This window comes from Melanostigma gelatinosum (genome assembly GCF_949748355.1).
Source record: "Melanostigma gelatinosum genome assembly, chromosome: 15".
Lineage (NCBI taxonomy): Eukaryota > Metazoa > Chordata > Actinopteri > Perciformes > Zoarcidae > Melanostigma > Melanostigma gelatinosum.
Window position 1 is genome coordinate 24899546 of NC_136648.1, and position 18159 is coordinate 24917704.

At 46.5% G+C, this 18159-nt stretch overlaps 1 protein-coding gene across 1 annotated transcript in view; it reads left to right on the plus strand.

Moving 5' to 3' along the window:
- rnf31 (ring finger protein 31) overlaps nt 1–18159 on the plus strand; it is an 89380-nt gene that overhangs the window by 41251 nt on the left and 29970 nt on the right. Inside the window, exons 14-15 of the mRNA XM_079284962.1 lie at nt 12327–12533; nt 12625–12798. Coding sequence (XP_079141088.1) covers nt 12327–12533; nt 12625–12798 — 381 coding nt within the window. The remainder of the gene's footprint in view (nt 1–12326; nt 12534–12624; nt 12799–18159) is intronic.

Here is an 18159-nt window from a genome sequence, read left to right on the forward strand (position 1 = left end):
ACCAGCACTCCGGGCCTCCAATGCAGACAACGTCATTTCCACCGGATAGCTCCATCCGCTCCATCGATACTGGTCTTCAATCTCTGGTAAACGATGCAGCTTCTGTTATACTGTTAACAGCGGCTCCACCAGCCGCCATGGTAAATCAGCTCCACGGGACAGTTCAGGCTCCTAGCTGTTGAAACGGAGACTTTGTTTCCGCTCCTAGTCATTTCCCGACAAATGAGGAAGTCATGGGGCTGACACACGTCTGGAGCTCCGGAGCATCGCTCTCATTTAATTAGTATGAAAGCGCCTGTCCTAGTAGAAGTGGAGCGCATTCATGAGACTACAAATCATTATGAGCCGAAATAAACATAACTAAGCAGCAATTAGTTAGCAGTGAGTTTATCCTCTTCGTAGTGATGGGCGCAATGGGTACTCGCGGCAAGTATTCACGACAGGCGCGTGATGCGGGTAGGTCCGCAAGTGGTCACGGTTCGGTCATGCACCTCTGAATTCAATCTGGCGCGGGCGGTTCTCATGATCAATTGTATATCACAAATAGTGTACTGATAAAACACTATTGTAATGTCTGGGGAGTATAGGAGATGGGCCAATTATTTTGAGAGGCTTCAGAACAGCAGGGTTTACATTTTGAGTAAATGTTTGGCAGCCAAATCCAGTAGTTTACAGGATATTTAACCTTTGTTTCTTTATGGTACATTTCATACTTTACTTTTCTCTAACAGGGCTTGGCTAAGGCGATCAGTAGTTTATGAATATGAGGTTACAGATGACTACAATCCCTCCTCGGCATTGGGGAGGTAGGCCATGGCTTGTGTCAGCTATGCCAACGTTCTATGAGTAACACGCCTCTGTTATTCTTCACAGCCCATGTTGTTGGTACGCCTCTGGTGTTTCAGAAATGACAACGCATAGAGCAGGGTGTTCAAATGAACTTCAACAAGCCCAGTTTGAGAGAGGTTCCTCATGCAAAGGTCCGGAACATCACGGTCTGTCTAACGTGCGGGATGATTTAGTCCCATATAAATTGAAGCAGCCTAACAGTTGTATCAACGTTGGTTGGTTCGTAGTCAACAGCTGATTATTAAATCAAGAAGTTGAAGGAATATGTCGTGTAAAGTAAGGGCTGCATTCATAGATTAAATTACATAACATAAGCTTTTAAGAACTTTCATCTTAAAAAGATAAAGTACCTAATTTTAGTAAATTAAGGCAACTGTATCGTCATGCAGCTTTAAATTCAGTACAGTCAGGGTGAAGCGATGTAAATGGAAGTATTACATCGTACGTTAAAGAGGATTGTGTGCAGCAACATTATTTGTTATTAAACATGTGGGTCAGCTCTATTCCTCTTGGTACATCATAGTTGGGCAGTGAAATCATGTGATAGGATTCTGATTATTGGGCTCGTAGCTCATATCGGCGCCTCTATTTTGGATTGAGCGGGTGAGTTTGCTCAAAATATTTAGCTTAGTGGCGCTTCACCTGGCTGCTTGGAATAATCATAATGGTCTCTGGACATATGAAAGACACTGGGTTAAACTGCATGGGAGGAATGAACTTGTAAGGGTCTGTCCATAGTGGTTAAGGCTGATTTATAAATGTCCACATTCTGTGTTTGGGAGGCGGCCATGTGTAATGTCGTAACCCGGCTCCCAAGCTAGGACAAATACGGAAGGACACGAGGTAGGATGGGATTTAAAGGTATTTATGATAACATAGTAAAGAGCGGATACCAATGGGGAGGTGTGACAGTCAGTAACATCAGTAAGGTAACGAGAATGCATGCCTGTTGAAGTGTGGGGCATGGTCAGCGGAAGTAAAAGACCATATCGTTAAACGGGCAGCACTGGCAGAGAGGAGTTCATGTGCACAGATGAGCAATGGAGAAGGGCTGTTACTCCTCAGAGCTCCAGTACCAGAGGCTCTGCAGCCAGTAATCTGCCACAACGGCGCTATTGTGACTCCTGACGGGGACGGTTAAGTGGCAAAACCATACGTGGACAGTTATACATAAAGTAGATCAGCTCCATTCAGGCTCATCCCCTAGGGACGCGCTTTTCCTCTCCTGCTCGTTTGACATGGCATCTTCCTTGGCCTAAGAGGCACAATCTACCTTGATGATGGGTGCCGCGCTGACCTGCGTGTCAGGTTGCTGTGCGATCACTTGAATGGTGTAACAAGCTGCTGAGTTTCGCTGATTCACTAAAACGTCGACATGGATGCAGACCATCCGTGGGTTTTGGGGGATTCTGTTAAGGCCAGTGGTTTGCCAGACACAAAGGGTAACTCAAGCGCTTTAAAGCCTTAACAATGTGTACGGTAAGTCATGCATAATTCATGCGTCATGTTGACATTGTTTCTGGCATTGTGGCTCGTCATGCAATTTGTCTAATAGCATTATCTCATTCATGCAAAATGTGTTATCTCTAAAGCTAACTCTCGCATGCTGTTGATCAAGTGGATCTTCGCGCATCACGGTATAAGGCCATTGCACGAAATTCTGTTGGACTCACAATATTCTGGTCTAATGGGTACGTGAATGGGTACTTGGCTGGTAACTCATGGCTTAAACACGCCAAATGCGGAGGTGCTTGCACAGTCGTTGTGGCTTGGATAGACTCTACTATTCTTACTCCAGCTATACTCGGGGCACTCTTTTAGAATAGGGGCTGCTACTTCGGCAGCTAACTAAGGCATCTCTGCTACTACCCTACAACAATTGGGACGTTGGTCATCCTCTACCTTCACATCTTACATTCGCCCCGATCTCAACACCGTCCTCGATAATCAGAGATCATTGAAGCCTTAAAATCCGGTAAGGATTGCATATAACTGGTGGTGGTGACATCTTTACATCGATTGGTGTATCGTTGGTAGGTCACATTCTTGGTATTGGTTCATAGCAGGGGATAGCATGATACCCTTCTTGAAATGTTCCTTATAGTAACACTAAGGTATGGTTCACGTTATATTGTGCAAATGGATATCCTATCAGCACTGTATATTACTGTGCTCTGCGTTTATCTTGCTCTATTCCTCTGGTGTGACTCGACCGTTTTCTCCATCTGATTGGTCTAACACTGTTTCCCAATCGCCTGGTCTCACGTGACCTGGCTTATCGTGACTGTTTTCCTAGGTGACCGTGACCTGGTTTAACGTGTCTGTGTTTCCTAGGTGCACGTGACCTGGCTTATCGTGACTGTTTTCCTAGGTGACCGTGACCTGGCTTAACGTGTCTGTTTCCTGGTCCGACGGGACCGTTTTACTTTCCTAAAAGAAAAGGTGGGTCTGAGGTGCCCCGTTTCTCATTTCCTGGTCCGTATGATAAGAGACCCGTCCAGAGTTGACAAATTTCTAATTTCGCAGTCAGATATGACATAATTTCTGTTTCGCGGTCCGAGTGATGCGAGACCTGTCAAAGTATGACATACGTTCTAGTTTCCCGGGTGAGCTCACCCGGTCTGGTTGTGCTGAGGCAGTGAGACCCCAAACATGCGGGGGCCGTAAGACCTGCAACCATGCTGTTCTACGTTCTCCCTTGAACCCCCCTATTCTGCTCTGCGGTCTAAACGTGACCCCCTCCTATCCTACACTGCGGTCTAAATAGGACCCAACCTGTCCTTGTCTGCGGTCTAGCTTGACCCTCACCTATCCAGTCCTGTGCTCGGACCCGCCGCTGGGCCGACCCCGCCATATGTTTCGGGATCTGTTTTTTTGTCTTTGCACTTTGCATATTTGAAGCTTGTATAATAAATCATTGTTAACTTAAGAAACAAGTCTCTCCTGATTGAACTGGTGTTGAGATCAGACTCAAGCTCCGGATGATGAAATGAAATCACGGTAACGGTCCGTTTCTCTTGGTCACCAGTCCTTTGAGCAGGCGCCAGCGTAGTGGCTTCTGCCAGACTTAAGCCACATCTTTACAATACACTTTTTAAACTGTGGTCATTTTTATGCCTCCAAGCCGGCAAAAGTCGTGGCGAGTGTCGAGCGACGCCAACTTCCGGGATGGCCTGCAAAAAAAAGTCTTTCCTGCAGCGGCCCTGTCTATCTATCTACCTGTCTATCTGTGTGTGTGTGTGTGTGTGTGTGTGTGTGTGTGTAGGCTTGGGTATTGCTGGGGACCCAAGGACTGGCAGCGTCAAAGCTGGTGCAATTTGACAAAATATGAGCAAGCTACACATGCGTGATGTGCTCTGTGCAGCAGCGGGGTCGGCTCTCCGGACAAATCAGTCAGGCGGCGGCTCATTGACCACAGTTGACTTTTGCTGCTGGATGCATATACGACCGTAACAACCTTACTCTTTTTCTGCAATAGTGCCACAAGGAGGGAAAGTGTTGTCTATTGAAGTCCTTGTTAATGCCAAAGGTGTCACTGTAGAGCTATGTTTGTATGAAAGTACATCACGCTGCAGAGGAGAAAGGAAGTTAGCCATGCTTTATCATGCTTCTGGATGATTATTCAGTCATCCACCTGAAAGTCCCAGTGAAACGGAAGTCAGAGCGTCCTGAGCTCCAGTGCTGTGAGTATTTCACAGTGAAATGGAATATTTGAGTGTTCTAGAGGCATTTTAATCAAATCCTTTGCATTTGGTTGGGCCGCTGAAAAGTGGGTGGGCTTAGCGTTTAGAGCGATAAGGAGATGCAGATGAGCACCGCCTCCCTCCATGCCGGCCGAGCTCGCTGCTCACCTGCCAGCAAAACTCCGCTGGTCGGTTTGCAGGGGAAATGTATTTTTTAAACATTAAAGTTGCACTGCGTCTGTGGCACGGGTGAAACTGTTCGCTAACACGGTCAACCCTAACAACTTTATGATAATACGCCAATGTTGTGTTCTCAGCATCTTCTGCTGCCCCAAGTGGTCATGGCTGGGATAGTGCCCCGACGACGCTGATAGTCGGGGACTCAAAAATCAGGAATACCCGTTTCTTCAACGCGGAGACACACTGTTTCCCCGGAGCAACGGCTCAAGACATCCTGCTGACACTGCCTGGCCTGCTGCGCGCCCTCCCGTCTTCCATTCGGCGAATTATCGTTCATGTGGGAATCAACGATACAGCCCTCCACCAGTCTGAGTTAACCAAGATGGATTTTACAAATCTTTTAAGCTTTTTAAACAGCTGTGGACTGTTTTTATCAGTGGTCCAAGTCCAACACCGTGGATAACCGTGGACAACAGCGGTTCAGCAGAGTCCTCAGCCTCCACACCTGGCTCCAGGCCGCCTGCAGGACCAACAACGTGAGCTTCATTGACAATTTTAATCTGTTTTGGGGCCGCTCTTCCGCTTTTAAGAAGGATGGTATTCATTTTAACAAGCTGGGTAGCCGCCTGCTAGCGGCAAATTTACAGTATGCTGTTCACTCCCATTCACATGATTGACTGTTTACACCTGGATCCCCTGTCCGCTGTCACTCTTCCTCTACGATCATTCATCAGCCGCATTCATCCCCGACTAGCAACACTAGCTCCCCCTGGCGGCATGGAGGGTCTCCTACTACTCTGTCCCCAGCCTCTACCGTAACTTCCACTCCACGACCCATGAGCATCACAGACTCGTGCTCACGCCCTAGTTATGGTCTGTTTCGAGGTGCTGCACGAGTGATCCGTCCTATTGCACATACCCCCAAAGCTTCCTGTGCTGATGACGACACAGTGTCTTCCCCCATCAAAATGTGTCTGATTAATGCACGCTCTGTAACAAACAAGGCTCACATTTTAAATGACTTGTTCACAAGTCATAATTTGGCTTTTTTATTTCTGACCGAGACCTGGCAACGGAATATGGAATGCATCCATTTCAATGAACTCTGCCCTGTGGACTGTTCTTATGTTGGGACACCGCGTCTGACAGGCCGTGGTGGAGGCCTCACCGTGGTCTGGAAGAATCAGCTTTCCTGCCATATGGGGGAGCACAGAATCCTATGCTACTTTTGAGCTGCAGCTCACTAAAGTGGGCCGACTAAAGCCGTTTTACTGTTTTTTAATTTACCGACCTCCAGGTCCTGCAGGTCAGTTTTTATCAGAGTTCACAGACTTTCTGACCTTTATTATCAAGCTAGACAAAGTGCTTCTGGTTGGTGATTTTAATCTGCATATCAATGATACCACAGACTGTATAGCCACTGAGTTTCTCAATATTACTGAATCTTTTAATTTCATGCAACATGTTTCTGGCGCCACTCACAGGGGTGGTCACACCTTGGACCTTCTCTCTGGGTCTTGATATTGATAATACCCGTTGTGAGGACCTATTGATCAGTGACCATGAATGTATTTTCTTTGATCTTTCTGTCAATGCTGACCCCTTGTGTGTGAAACAAACATTCCACTCCCGCATTATTACTCAGAGTACAGCTGATCAGTTCTCTATGCACTTCTGCTGTGATATTAACACAAATCTCAATGATGTTGAACTCTTGATAGTCTTTTAATGAACATTGCACCACTTTGCTGGATAAAGTGGCACCTCTTAAGGAAAGGACCAGGGCAGCCTGCAACACTTGTGGATGACAGACGCTGTCTGCAGAGCGGCTCTGGAAAGCTACTGGGCTAGAAGTGCATCGCTCATATCTCAAAGACCTCAGAGTTTCTTTTAATACTGGAGTAAAGGAAGCTAGAACTGCTTATTTTGCCAACCTAATCTCTTCTTCAAAGAGAAATCCCAAGATTCAGTTTGACACAATTAAGAGAATTGTTTCACCGTCTGTCTCTACATTACCATGCTGTTCTGTTGACGATTGCAACAAATTCCTTATCTATTTTAATGATACGGTAACAGGTATTAGGTCTGGCATTCAGCCTGGGATCTGTTCATCTACATGTAGCTCCTCGCAATCTCCTGCTGTTCTGGACTCTTTCCAGCCTATCAGCCTTCACGATCTGATGGACTTAATTAACAAAACAAAGCCATCATCTTGCCCTCTGGATATAATACCATCCTCTCTATTTAAGAAAGTTCTGCAAATTATTATTGTCTGTTGTCAATTCCTCATTGTCTACATGAATTGTCCCTTCCTATTTCAAACATACCACTATCCAGCCCATATTAAAGAAACCAAACTTAGATCCAGCTTTGTCCATTAACTACAGGCCCATGTCAAAACTGCCTTTCTTGTCCAAAAATTTAGAGAAAGTGGTGGCCAAACAACTTACTGCTGCACTGGAGAGGCACAACATGCACGACAAGTTCCAGTCTGGGTTTCGTAAGCAGCACTCTACTGAAACCGCTCTCCTGAGGGTTTCAAATGACATTCTCATGTGTTCTGATGCAGGTGACTGCTCTGTGTTAGTTCTTCTGGACCTCAGTTCTGCATTTGACACTGTAGACCAGGGATTCCCAAAGTGGGGTGCGCGCACCCCTGGGGGTGCGCAAGCTGCCTCTAGGGGGTGCGCGAGAGGAAAAGTGTAATGGCGGTCTGATGGTGTAATAATATTAAATATTAAAAAAAATGTAATTTTAATTTAAAAACTGTCAGGTGGGACATCTGAAGCTATCAGTCGTAAAAGAGGAGAGGGACAGAGAGAGAGAGAGGAATCGGAGGCGAGGGGAACGGAGAGGTGCGTTGAGGAGAGACCGGGAGAAGAAATCGAGCCAGAGTCAGAGGAAGATGAGACGGAGGAGACCGAAAAGGAGGAAGGGATAGCACAGACAAATCGGGAGCACATCGGCCCATCGCGGAGTCAAGGTGAAAAAAGAGGAAACGAGAGTGAGCATCAGACTGGGAAAAAAAAGAGGAAATATGATGAAAAGTATCTGTGTCTGGGCTTCACTTGGATTGGCAACGCAGATTCCCCAAAGCCACAGTGCGTGGTGTGCAGCGAGGTTCTGGCTAACAGTCTGAAGCTCTTATTTACGTCGCCACCTGAACACCAAGCATGCCAGTGCAAGTCAAAAGCCCCTTACATTGTTTATATCGAAATTGGAGGAGTTACAAAACAGCCAAAAACAACTGGAGTCTCATTCATGTGTTGGTCTATAAATGACGCACTACGGGCTTCATATCTGGTTACAGAATAGCGAGAAAGGGGCTACCGCACACAATCGCCGAAGACGTGAGCTTGCCAGCTGCCAGAGAGATGGTGGAATGTATGATTGGGGAGAAAGAAGCAAAAAAGTTGTGCATGATCCCGGTGTCCAACAACACTGTGTCGCGCCGCATCGATGCTTTGTCCGAAGACATCCTGGCTACATTAGTCGCTCATTAATTGTAAATTAAATGTGATAATCTGCCTCTGAGCCTGTGCGTGTGTGCTCGCATCCGTATTGCTCTTTAAAAGTGACGCCTTGTGTCACTGAAAGTGATTGAAACTTTGTTGCAGTGTTTCAGGGGGTTTTCACACCTTCAGTTCGTTTGCTTTGTTGCAGTTGCTCCTTTGTTCGGTTTGTGTTCACACTGCAACATTTAACAGCGGACTAAATCTTGTAAACAAATGCCACGCGCGAGCAAACTGTTCTCTCATTGGTCCGATTCTTATGCGGCTATGAAGGCTTAAAAGGCTCTGTTGCTTCTTTTTTTTTTTTATTATTAAGGGGGGGGGGGGTGCGCGAACCCGGTCGGGATGTAGAAGGGGGTGCGCGGCCTAAAAAGTTTGGGAACCGCTGCTGTAGACTATAACATCCTGATTAAGAGGCTACGTGATTGGGTGGGCATTTCTGGCATAGCGTTAGACTGGTTTACATCTTACCTCAATGTCAGAAGTTTCAATGTCTCTGTGGGTGATTTTGTGTCTGTTACCTCTCCACTGTCTTGTGGTGTACCGCAGGGCTCTGTTCTGGGGCCTCTGTTATTTTCCCTTTATCTGTTACCTTTGGGGCCGATTATACAAAGTTATGTGTCCTATCACTTATATGCAGATGATATCCAACTCCATCTGTCATTCAAACCCAGCGAGGCATTCACATTAACTAGGCTCCTGGACTGTGTCAATGCCATCAGAGACTGGACGGCAGAAAACTGCTTACAACTCAACGACTCTAAGACGGAGGTCCTAGTTATTGCTCCAGAGGAGTTTGTCCCCATGATCAGGCAGATTATTAGTCCACTCTCCTCTGCTGCCCATTGCAACCTGCGCAATTTAGGGATTTTCTTTGATCGATCCATGTCGTTTGACCCCCATGTTAAGCAGCTGTCCAGGTCATGTTTCTTCCATCTAAAAAATATCAGTAAACTGAGATCTGTAGTATCAACACCTGAATTAGAGATGATCATACACACATTTATCTCCTCTCGCATTGACTACTATAACTCACTTTTTACATCACTCAGTGCATCTGCTCTTAACCGTCTGCAGGTCATCCAAGACGCTGCCGCCAGATTACTCACCAGGACAAATCGATGGTCTCACATCACCCCCGTACTCCGATCTCACCACTGGCTCCCTGTAGCATCTAGGATACCCTTCAAAATTCTCACCATCACTTACAGAGCACTTCACGGTCAGACTCCGACTTATGTAGCTGATCTACTTCGCCCCTATTCACCCGCCCGCACTCTCAGGTCAAACGCTCTAGGTCTTCTGTCAGTCCCACGCACACGATTTAAGACCCGTGGTGACTGAGCCTTTGAGGCAGTGGCCCCGAGGCTCTGGAATGCTCTGCCTGCAACTCTACGCCTCGCAGATACTGTGAATACTTTTAAGAACCAGCTCAAAACCCACCTTTTTAGGCTGCCATTTGTGTAAAAAGTAAACAGTGTCCGAGACCTGCTCTTAAAATATGTTTTACATTTTTAGGGCCCGAGCCACAGACAATGTCGGGCCTGCGAAGGCCCTATTGAAATTGTATGGGGTCAGTTATTTTCTGCCGGGGGTGGAGCTTGTAGGGGCACTTGGAATTTATGAAAACTCACCATTTTTGCATCCCTCTCAGATCTGAGGTAGAAACTCTGCTGCCCAAATTTGCATATGTGTGTAAAATAATGGCTCTCTAGCGCCCCCTACAAACCGTACCGGAGAGGCCCCTCGGCCAGTATGTCCGATTGACTTGAAATTTGATCCACATGTCCCAATCCGCTAGATCTAAAAAAAAAAAAAGCCTCTCAGACCCCTAAGCTCCGCCTACTTAGATTTTCCGGCATTTTTAATTTAGTGTGAAACCCATTTTTGCTATCTCCTCCTACATGCTGGGTCCGATTGCTACCAAATTTTCTGTGGATCATTATTGGATCTACCTCATCTAAAGTTACTCAAAGCTTTCTGATACCTCTTAGCGTTTAGAAGATATGGACCAATACACTTCTTAGGGGCGTGGCTAAATATCAATACACAACTTCTCAACCGTTTGTCCTAAAATTCCAAAACTTGCAGCATATGCACATCGCATGCTAGAACATACCCTGCGAATTGTTTTTCATTCGACCACTAGGGGGCGCTACAGCAAACTCGCGAAGTTGGCATTTTTGCCACTTTTTGCAGATTTCAGCCTTCGCATTTTAATGAACTCCTCCTAGAGAATTTATGTGATCAACTTCTCCTTTGGTCAGGATGTTCGTAAGACCTTTGTGATTAAAAGTTACTCAAATCTCGTGCTTTCATCGAAGAACCTTGACGTGGCGTGCCGGCCATTTTGCCTCATTGATTTTGAAAAAATACATTCTTGTAAGTTCTTATAACTCAAAGGTACATTATCCAATCCGCACAAAACTTCTTATGCATGATGCTACTTCAAGCTGGAACATATTTCAATTGAAAACAATTAAATACCTCATAGCGCTGCCTACTGGCTAAAGGAAATGTCATATTTTATACTTTTCTTTATACCTCCTAGCCAGGTGACCTGATGAGTTTCAAATTTGGTAAGAATAGCCTTAAGATATTGATGATGCATCATCATGAATATTGTGAATTTTCGTTGCACGGTGTTGCCATGGCAACGCATCGTTCGCCATGAAAAAGGAAGCTGATGGTTTAGTGTGTTAGGATGCTCAAAAAGTCATGGAACTTTATACATGTGTCATAGGTCATAGGCAGACATAGTGTATATGGGTTTTGGGCTTGACCGTTTTAAATTGCTTCTATATCGCCCCCTACAATATTTCAAAAGAGCAGCCCCAGCGCTACGTTTTGGCTACATGTATGAAACGTGGTAGGCACATGTATCCTATGGAGACTTAAAAATAAGTCTCTTGGGACCATGCTCTAAACCCTACCGGAAGTCTGCCATTTTCAATCTTGTATGAATTTATACAATATTTCGACGACACAGCCCTCGCGGTACGTTTCACTATCTACATATCAAATTTTGATGTATAACATTTGGTAAACAGATGTATCACATGTAGACTGACAAAAAAGCCCCTGGAGCTCTAAGCTCTAAACCCAACCGGAAGTCAGCCATTTTGACTTTAGTGGAAAAAAAACACATTTTTGCAAACTCCTACACGCTGGTTCCCATTTCTATGAAATTTGCTGTGGATCATAAGTGGATCTAGATCATCAAAGTTATCAAACTCTTTTTGATATCTCTTTGCGTTTACAAGATATGGACCAATACACTTCTTAGGTGCGTGGCAAAAGATCAATACACAACTTCTCAACCATTTGTTCTAAATTCCCAAAATATTCAGCATATGTGCACATCGCATCCAGTAACATACCCTGAGAATTGTTTTGCATTCGACCACTAGGGGGCGCTACAGTAAACCCACAAAGCCTACCGGCTAAAGGAAATGTCTGATGTAACTCAGCTGGACTTGTTCCAAACGGTCCCAAACTTCACATGCTTGATAACACTCATGGCCTGAGGATGTCTACAAGCAAATCTTCCCTAATACTCACAGCACCACCTGCTGGCGAAAGGAAATCTGCGTTTTTGACAAACACCATCCGATTTACGTGACTTTTACACAATGTGGTTTACACTTGATATAGAGCAACATAATGCACGCGTTCTGTAGCCCCAGGCAGAGGACGCAGGAAGCATCGGACTATTTGCAAAGCATAATTTCCAGCATCAGGCGGTCCTCGCGGGATTAAACACGTCTCGCTCGCGGACGCGCAGTCAGACTATCGCGGACGTTCTCGGACGCGCAGGCCGGAGTCCCGCCGGCACCCCGACACGCACATGGCGAGGGCCCGTTCATCGCTGCTCGCAGCTTTAATTATTTTTTATTTTTTATTTTTCTCTGTATGTAATTTATTGACCCTAGGGTCACATTGTGTTTTTTATGCTTTTAAATGTGTGCTCTGTTAAGCACTTTGTGATCTTATGTCTGTGAAAAGCGCTATTTAAATAAATTTCATTCATTCATAGCTGATTGGATTTGTGAGGTCTGGCCTCGCTGTAGTACCGTACATAATTTCACTACGTGTCTTCCAGCGCATATGTCGGAGGTTACTCGCGGTGTACGATCTCCCCAGCTGGGGTCGCTGTGAGCTGGCACTGTCGCTGCTCCTGGAGCACAGCGCCCCCTACTCACTGGAGGACGTGGTGCAGGCTGTGCGAGAGTCCCACGACAGGGAGTTCATCAAGCGAGTGCTGGCTAAAGAGTGTCCCATCTGCCTCTCCATCTTCCCCCACAGCAAGGTACTGAGACGGCAACAAACTAAATCTTTGTACGAGTTCTACAGCGGTGAAGCGAGTCTGAAGTCATGCCCTCCTCCCCCCCCTCCTTCAGATGCAGTCTCTGACGTCGTGTCAGTGCTCCGTGTGCTGTGGTTGCTTCCAGCAGCACTTCACCATCGCTGTTCGGGACAAACACATCAGAGACATGGTGTGTCCGGTCTGCTGGGAGCCTGACATCAATGACCCTGAGCACCTCAACAGCTACTTTTCCACCCTGGACATCCAGGTAGGATTGTATGAGGGAGGATAAGATAAAAACTACTGGTGGGTCACGCCAGAAAGTGGCACGACAAAATTCTGTGTTTTCTTGTGTGCTATTTGCACATGTTTTTTTGCTCACGTGCAAACATTTGGTGAAAAATCTTCCCCATTCCATGTAAATGAGCCTCCTTGCAAAAACAGTCCAATTCACAAAGATCAGCATTAATCTGTCATGCAGTCAGTGAAATGATCGGCTTCAGAAAGTAACTGAAGAGCATTTATACTGACAGAAAAATATATTAAATCCCACATCCATGTTCTCTCATTCACCTGTAAAGGCCTTGCCTGACGTTTTGGAGGCTCTGCCCCTCGTCGGGCAGCACTTGTAGCTCTCCATCTGCAAATGTAATTGTTGGAATGCTGTTAAGCATTCCAACTATTCTTCGAATCTTTATTAAACTTCTATTTCTTCTGTCGCACCTTCTTCATTTTTTTTAAGCTACAGAAACCGTTCAACTATTAAAATGTTCAGCTCTTTCACCAGAGGGGTGCTATGACTTTTCATATTTCTAACCTTTAAAGTTTTTGAATTATTAAGCTTTTAATTTTCAATGGGATCTCTATGGAGAATATTTTCAAATGGCTTCAGGCACACAGGTGTTTGCGATTGAGCCAATTAGTGATGTTGATAAACACACAGACTCACAGACACACGCGCACATATACTCCTCTCCCTCTATCTCTCTGTGTCTCTCATACAGTCATTCAGGTCTTATGCTGCGTTCACACCGGTCACGTTGATTTTTTTGAAGCGCGTCGAGATTACATACAAAGTCTATGCACAGACGCGATGAGACTGGCGCTCTGCGATTTTGCGATGGCGCGACGCGTTATTGCAGTGCGGTGGATGCGGTGGACGCGTTGGACGCCGCAAAATCGCCAACGCGCGAGTTGAAATTTTTCAACTTCAGCGGCATAATCGCGTGACGCTGTGGCGCGATAGCCTATCAGCGTTGAGTTGCTCCCCCTGTCATCACTGGCTTCCTGCCGTTGTTGAATAAGGAAATAAATCCTGTAGCCGTCTGTGTTCACCCAGAGCTCTACGATACCTCATATCAACAGAGACCGGACCAAACTATGTGTATGCATGTGTGTGTGTAAACCATACGGTACAAACAATGAATACACGCTGCCGTATTTACGTCTACGTGACGTTATTGAGTGCTGGTGGAGCTGCTACGATGTTAGCATAGTCTAGCACCGATCCATCAGAGCTCCATTGAGAAGACCAGTAACCTACAAATCGGCATCATTACGTAGTTATTTCGGAGTCCCTTTTTGTCGGTTTATTGCCGTTGAATCACAGCCAAATCAGTTTATTTTGTGTTCCTACAGCTGTAGTAAACAGCGACCGGTGGCTTGCTAGACACAGTGAATACAGCTCGATACAATCCACGGAGCTCCTCTGAACAATATTATGAACCAGACATGACGGCGTTTGGCATTCCGATGTTTGAGGGACTTCCACAACACGTACAAAGCAGCAATTGTCCTTATTCCTTTCACGGTTGATAGCGGAAAGAAATGGCAGCCAGGTGAACGGCTTCCAGGACGATAAACCACGCCCCCTCTCCGGCGCTACGAGATTTTGCGGCGTTTGGTGTGAACACGACCGGCGGCGCGTTGGACGCGATTGTGCAGTGCGTTGGACGCTTTTTTGCAGTGCGTCAAAAAATCAACGCGACTGGTGTGAACGCAGCATTAGGGATCTTTAGAGATTTACACACACAAGAGGGAGAGGCGAGGAAAGACATGGCAGAGTAGGACAATAGTCATGTAAGCTGTAAAAGATAAAACATCAGACAATCTCCAAATGAGAGTTTGCCAGAGATATCAGAGTCTCTCTCTCTCTCTGTGAGCGAGAGTGTTTTTGAGGAGGAGCTCAACCTTCGCTTCCATGTTAAGGTAGATGATTATGAATACGTGTTAATTGAAGCAACTGATTGTGCTCCCAATTATTGCCAATGCATTTCAGGTGTGAGTGTGTCATGTGACTGTCTATTTAAGCTGATGCACCTGCGCAGAATAAAATACGTGTTTTCTCAGAACTTGACCCAGTGGCTGCAGATTGTTTGTTCTCCCAGGTTTAAATGTGTTGAGTCGATATATCTCTAGTCAAGCTCTGCAGAACAGGTTATGGGCCCAGATGCGTTAGACGTTTGTGCAAAGAGATATCCGGCGTGAGTAGCCACTGAGAGACATTTGCTTGTGTGCGTATCTCACGGATTGGAGTGCCAGCACCATGAGCGGACATACGAGTTCACGTTGGTCTCGTCTTGTTTTTAATGGGGACGAAAAGAACTATGAACTGTGGGAGACGAAGTTTTTGGGACATCTGCGGTTGCAGAAACTGAAGGACACCATTTTGAATCAGCCCGCCGATGGCGCAGAAGAAAACGCACTGGCTGAGGATGCGGCGAAGAACGCGGAAGCGTACGCGGAACTGATCCAATTCCTTGATGACAAAAGTTTGTCTCTGGTCATGCGAGAGGCAGCGGATGACGGGCGTGGAGCGCTCAGGATTTTGCGTGACTATTATGCAGGCAAGGGTAAGCCCCGCATTGTATGCCTGTATACAGAACTGACTTCTTTGCAAAAGATGAGTAGTGAGAGTGTGACTGACTATGTCATACGTGCTGAGATTTCGATCACAGCGCTGCGTAATGCTGGAGAGGTTTTAAGCGATGGACTATTGGTTGCAATGATTTTGAAGGGGCTGCCAGACTCATTTAAGCCTTTTTCCATTTTTATCACTCAAAGTTATGAGACTCTCTCTTTTGCGGAGTTCAAGACTAAGTTGCGCAGTTATGAGAGCACTGAAGGTATGCGCACAGCTGCGGCCGACGACAATGTCATGAGGGCCCAGGCGCATCCAAGGAGGGCTGCCCCAGCAGGCGCAGGTGCACGCAGCACCGAGAGCGGGGACATTGTGTGTTTCCGTTGTGGCCAGAGAGGTCACAAGGTAAGAGACTGTCAGCGTGGTCAACAGTGGTACGGCCAGGGCGAGAGTACCGGACGGCGAGGAGGATGGCGACAGTGGCAGCGGGACAACGCGCGTGGAGTGTCCGAGGAGATGGATGACAACACCTTCGTGTTCAAGCTGGTGACCAGCGAGCCAGGAAGCGGTGTCACCAGAAAGGGCTTGATGGTGGACACCGGTGCGACGGCGCATATCATCACTGACCTGGCGAAGTTCAAGAACTTCGATGACCGATTCCAGTCCAAGACGCACTGCGTGGAGCTGGCCGATGGCACAAGCTGCACGGGGGTCGCGGAGCGCAGAGGAGACGCCGAGGTGTGTCTGATCGACAGCAGGGGGCGGCACCTCAGTACCACACTGAAGCAGGCGCTGTACATCCCCTCGTATCCCCAAGACATCTTCTCCGTGAGAGCTGCAACTTATCGTGGGGCAACGGTGATCTTCAAGGAAGGAGAAAACGTCTTGCAGTATAGAGACGGTACGCGCTTCCTCATTTATGAGCATAACAGACTGTTCTATTTGCCTACTGTGTCAGTAAACAATGACTGTGATGATCAATGTATGAGCTGTCATGATATTCAGACGTGGCACGAGATTTTGGGGCACTGTAATTTTGATGATGTCATGAAGTTAGAGAATGTTGTGGATGGAATGTCAATCAGGGGTAAAGCGTCCAAATCCATGATATGTGAAGTGTGTACTCAGGGCAAGTTCACTCAGAGCAGAAACAGGAAGCCTGATGTGAGGGCCAAATCAGCCTTAGAGCTGGTTCACACTGACTTGTCAGGCCCCATTGACCCAGAGTCCAAGGAAGGGTATAGGTATGCACTTTCCTTTACTGACGACTATTCAAGTGCAGTGTTTGTGTACTATCTAAAGTACAAGAGGGACACTGTAGAAGCCACAGAGAGGTTTCTAGCCGACACAGCCCCATATGGGAAAGTGAAGTGTATCAGGTCTGACAATGGTACAGAGTTCACAGGGCAGGGTTACCAAGCTCTGCTGCGTAGGAATAGAATCAGACATGAAAGATCAGCACCATACTCACCACACCAGAATGGCACTGCTGAGCGTAACTGGAGAACCCTTTTTGACATGGCGAGATGTATGCTCTTGGAGAGCCAGTTAGCCAAGGAGCTATGGCCGTATGCGGTCCAGACAGCAGCAGTGGTGAGGAATAGATGTTTCAACAACCGCACCAGAGAGACACCTTACTTTATGCTGACAGGAAGGAGACCTAATGTCTCCAGGATGCAGAAGTTTGGTACTGTATGTTACGCCTACAGGCAGGACAGGAAGAAGCTAGAGTCAAGGTCTGACAAGGGCATCTTCGTTGGTTATGACAAGAACAGTCCAGCCTATATGGTCTACTACCCTGACAGCAGGAAGGTGATGAAGCACCGACTGGTGAGGTTCATGTCCTGTGTTGAGGGACAGCAGACTGATGACATGTCCGACGATGACACTGGTGTGCAGTCTAACGCAACCAGACCTGACCCTGACAAACCCGAGCAGAACGACATCCCAGAAGCTAGGCCAGGTCCAAGCCAGATAGGCCTACAGACAGGTGGAGTCAAGCCCGAATCCCAGTCTCCACGGAGATACCCTGCTAGAGAGAGGAGGAGGCCAGACTTCTATGGGATAGAGAGTGATTAGGCTCAGATCAACATTGATTATTGCTACAGGATGGTTTGTAATGTACCGCAGACGTTCAGAGATGCTGTGTCTTCATCCAACTCAAGTAAGTGGATAGATGCAATGGATGAGGAGATGAAGGCACTGAGGGATAACAACACATTTACTCTGACCACCTTACCTGAGGGCAAGAAAGCAGTGGGGGGTAGATGGGTGTATACTCTCAAAACCAATGTTGATGGATCTGACAAGTACAAGGCCCGCTATGTAGCCAAGGGATACAGTCAACGGATGGGTGTAGATTATGGAGAAACGTTTTCTCCTACTGCCGACCTGACTAGTGTGAGAGTGTTGATGCAGAAAGCTGCCCAGGAGGATCTGATCCTGCATCAGATGGATGTTAAAACCGCCTACTTACATGCACCAATTGATTGTGAGATTTACATGGAACAGCCAGAGGGTTATGATGTAAAATCTCAGACAAATGGGAAGATGGTGTGTAGACTAAAGAAGTCACTATATGGGCTTAAACAATCAGGTAGAAACTGGAACATAATGTTGCATGACTATCTATGTGAAAATATGTTTGTACAGAATCCAGCCGATCACTGTGTTTATGAGAGAGAAACGGAACATGACAAGGTGATCCTACTGATCTGGGTTGATGACCTGGTTATTGCAGCCAGTGATGAGAGTGCTTTAAAAGCAGTA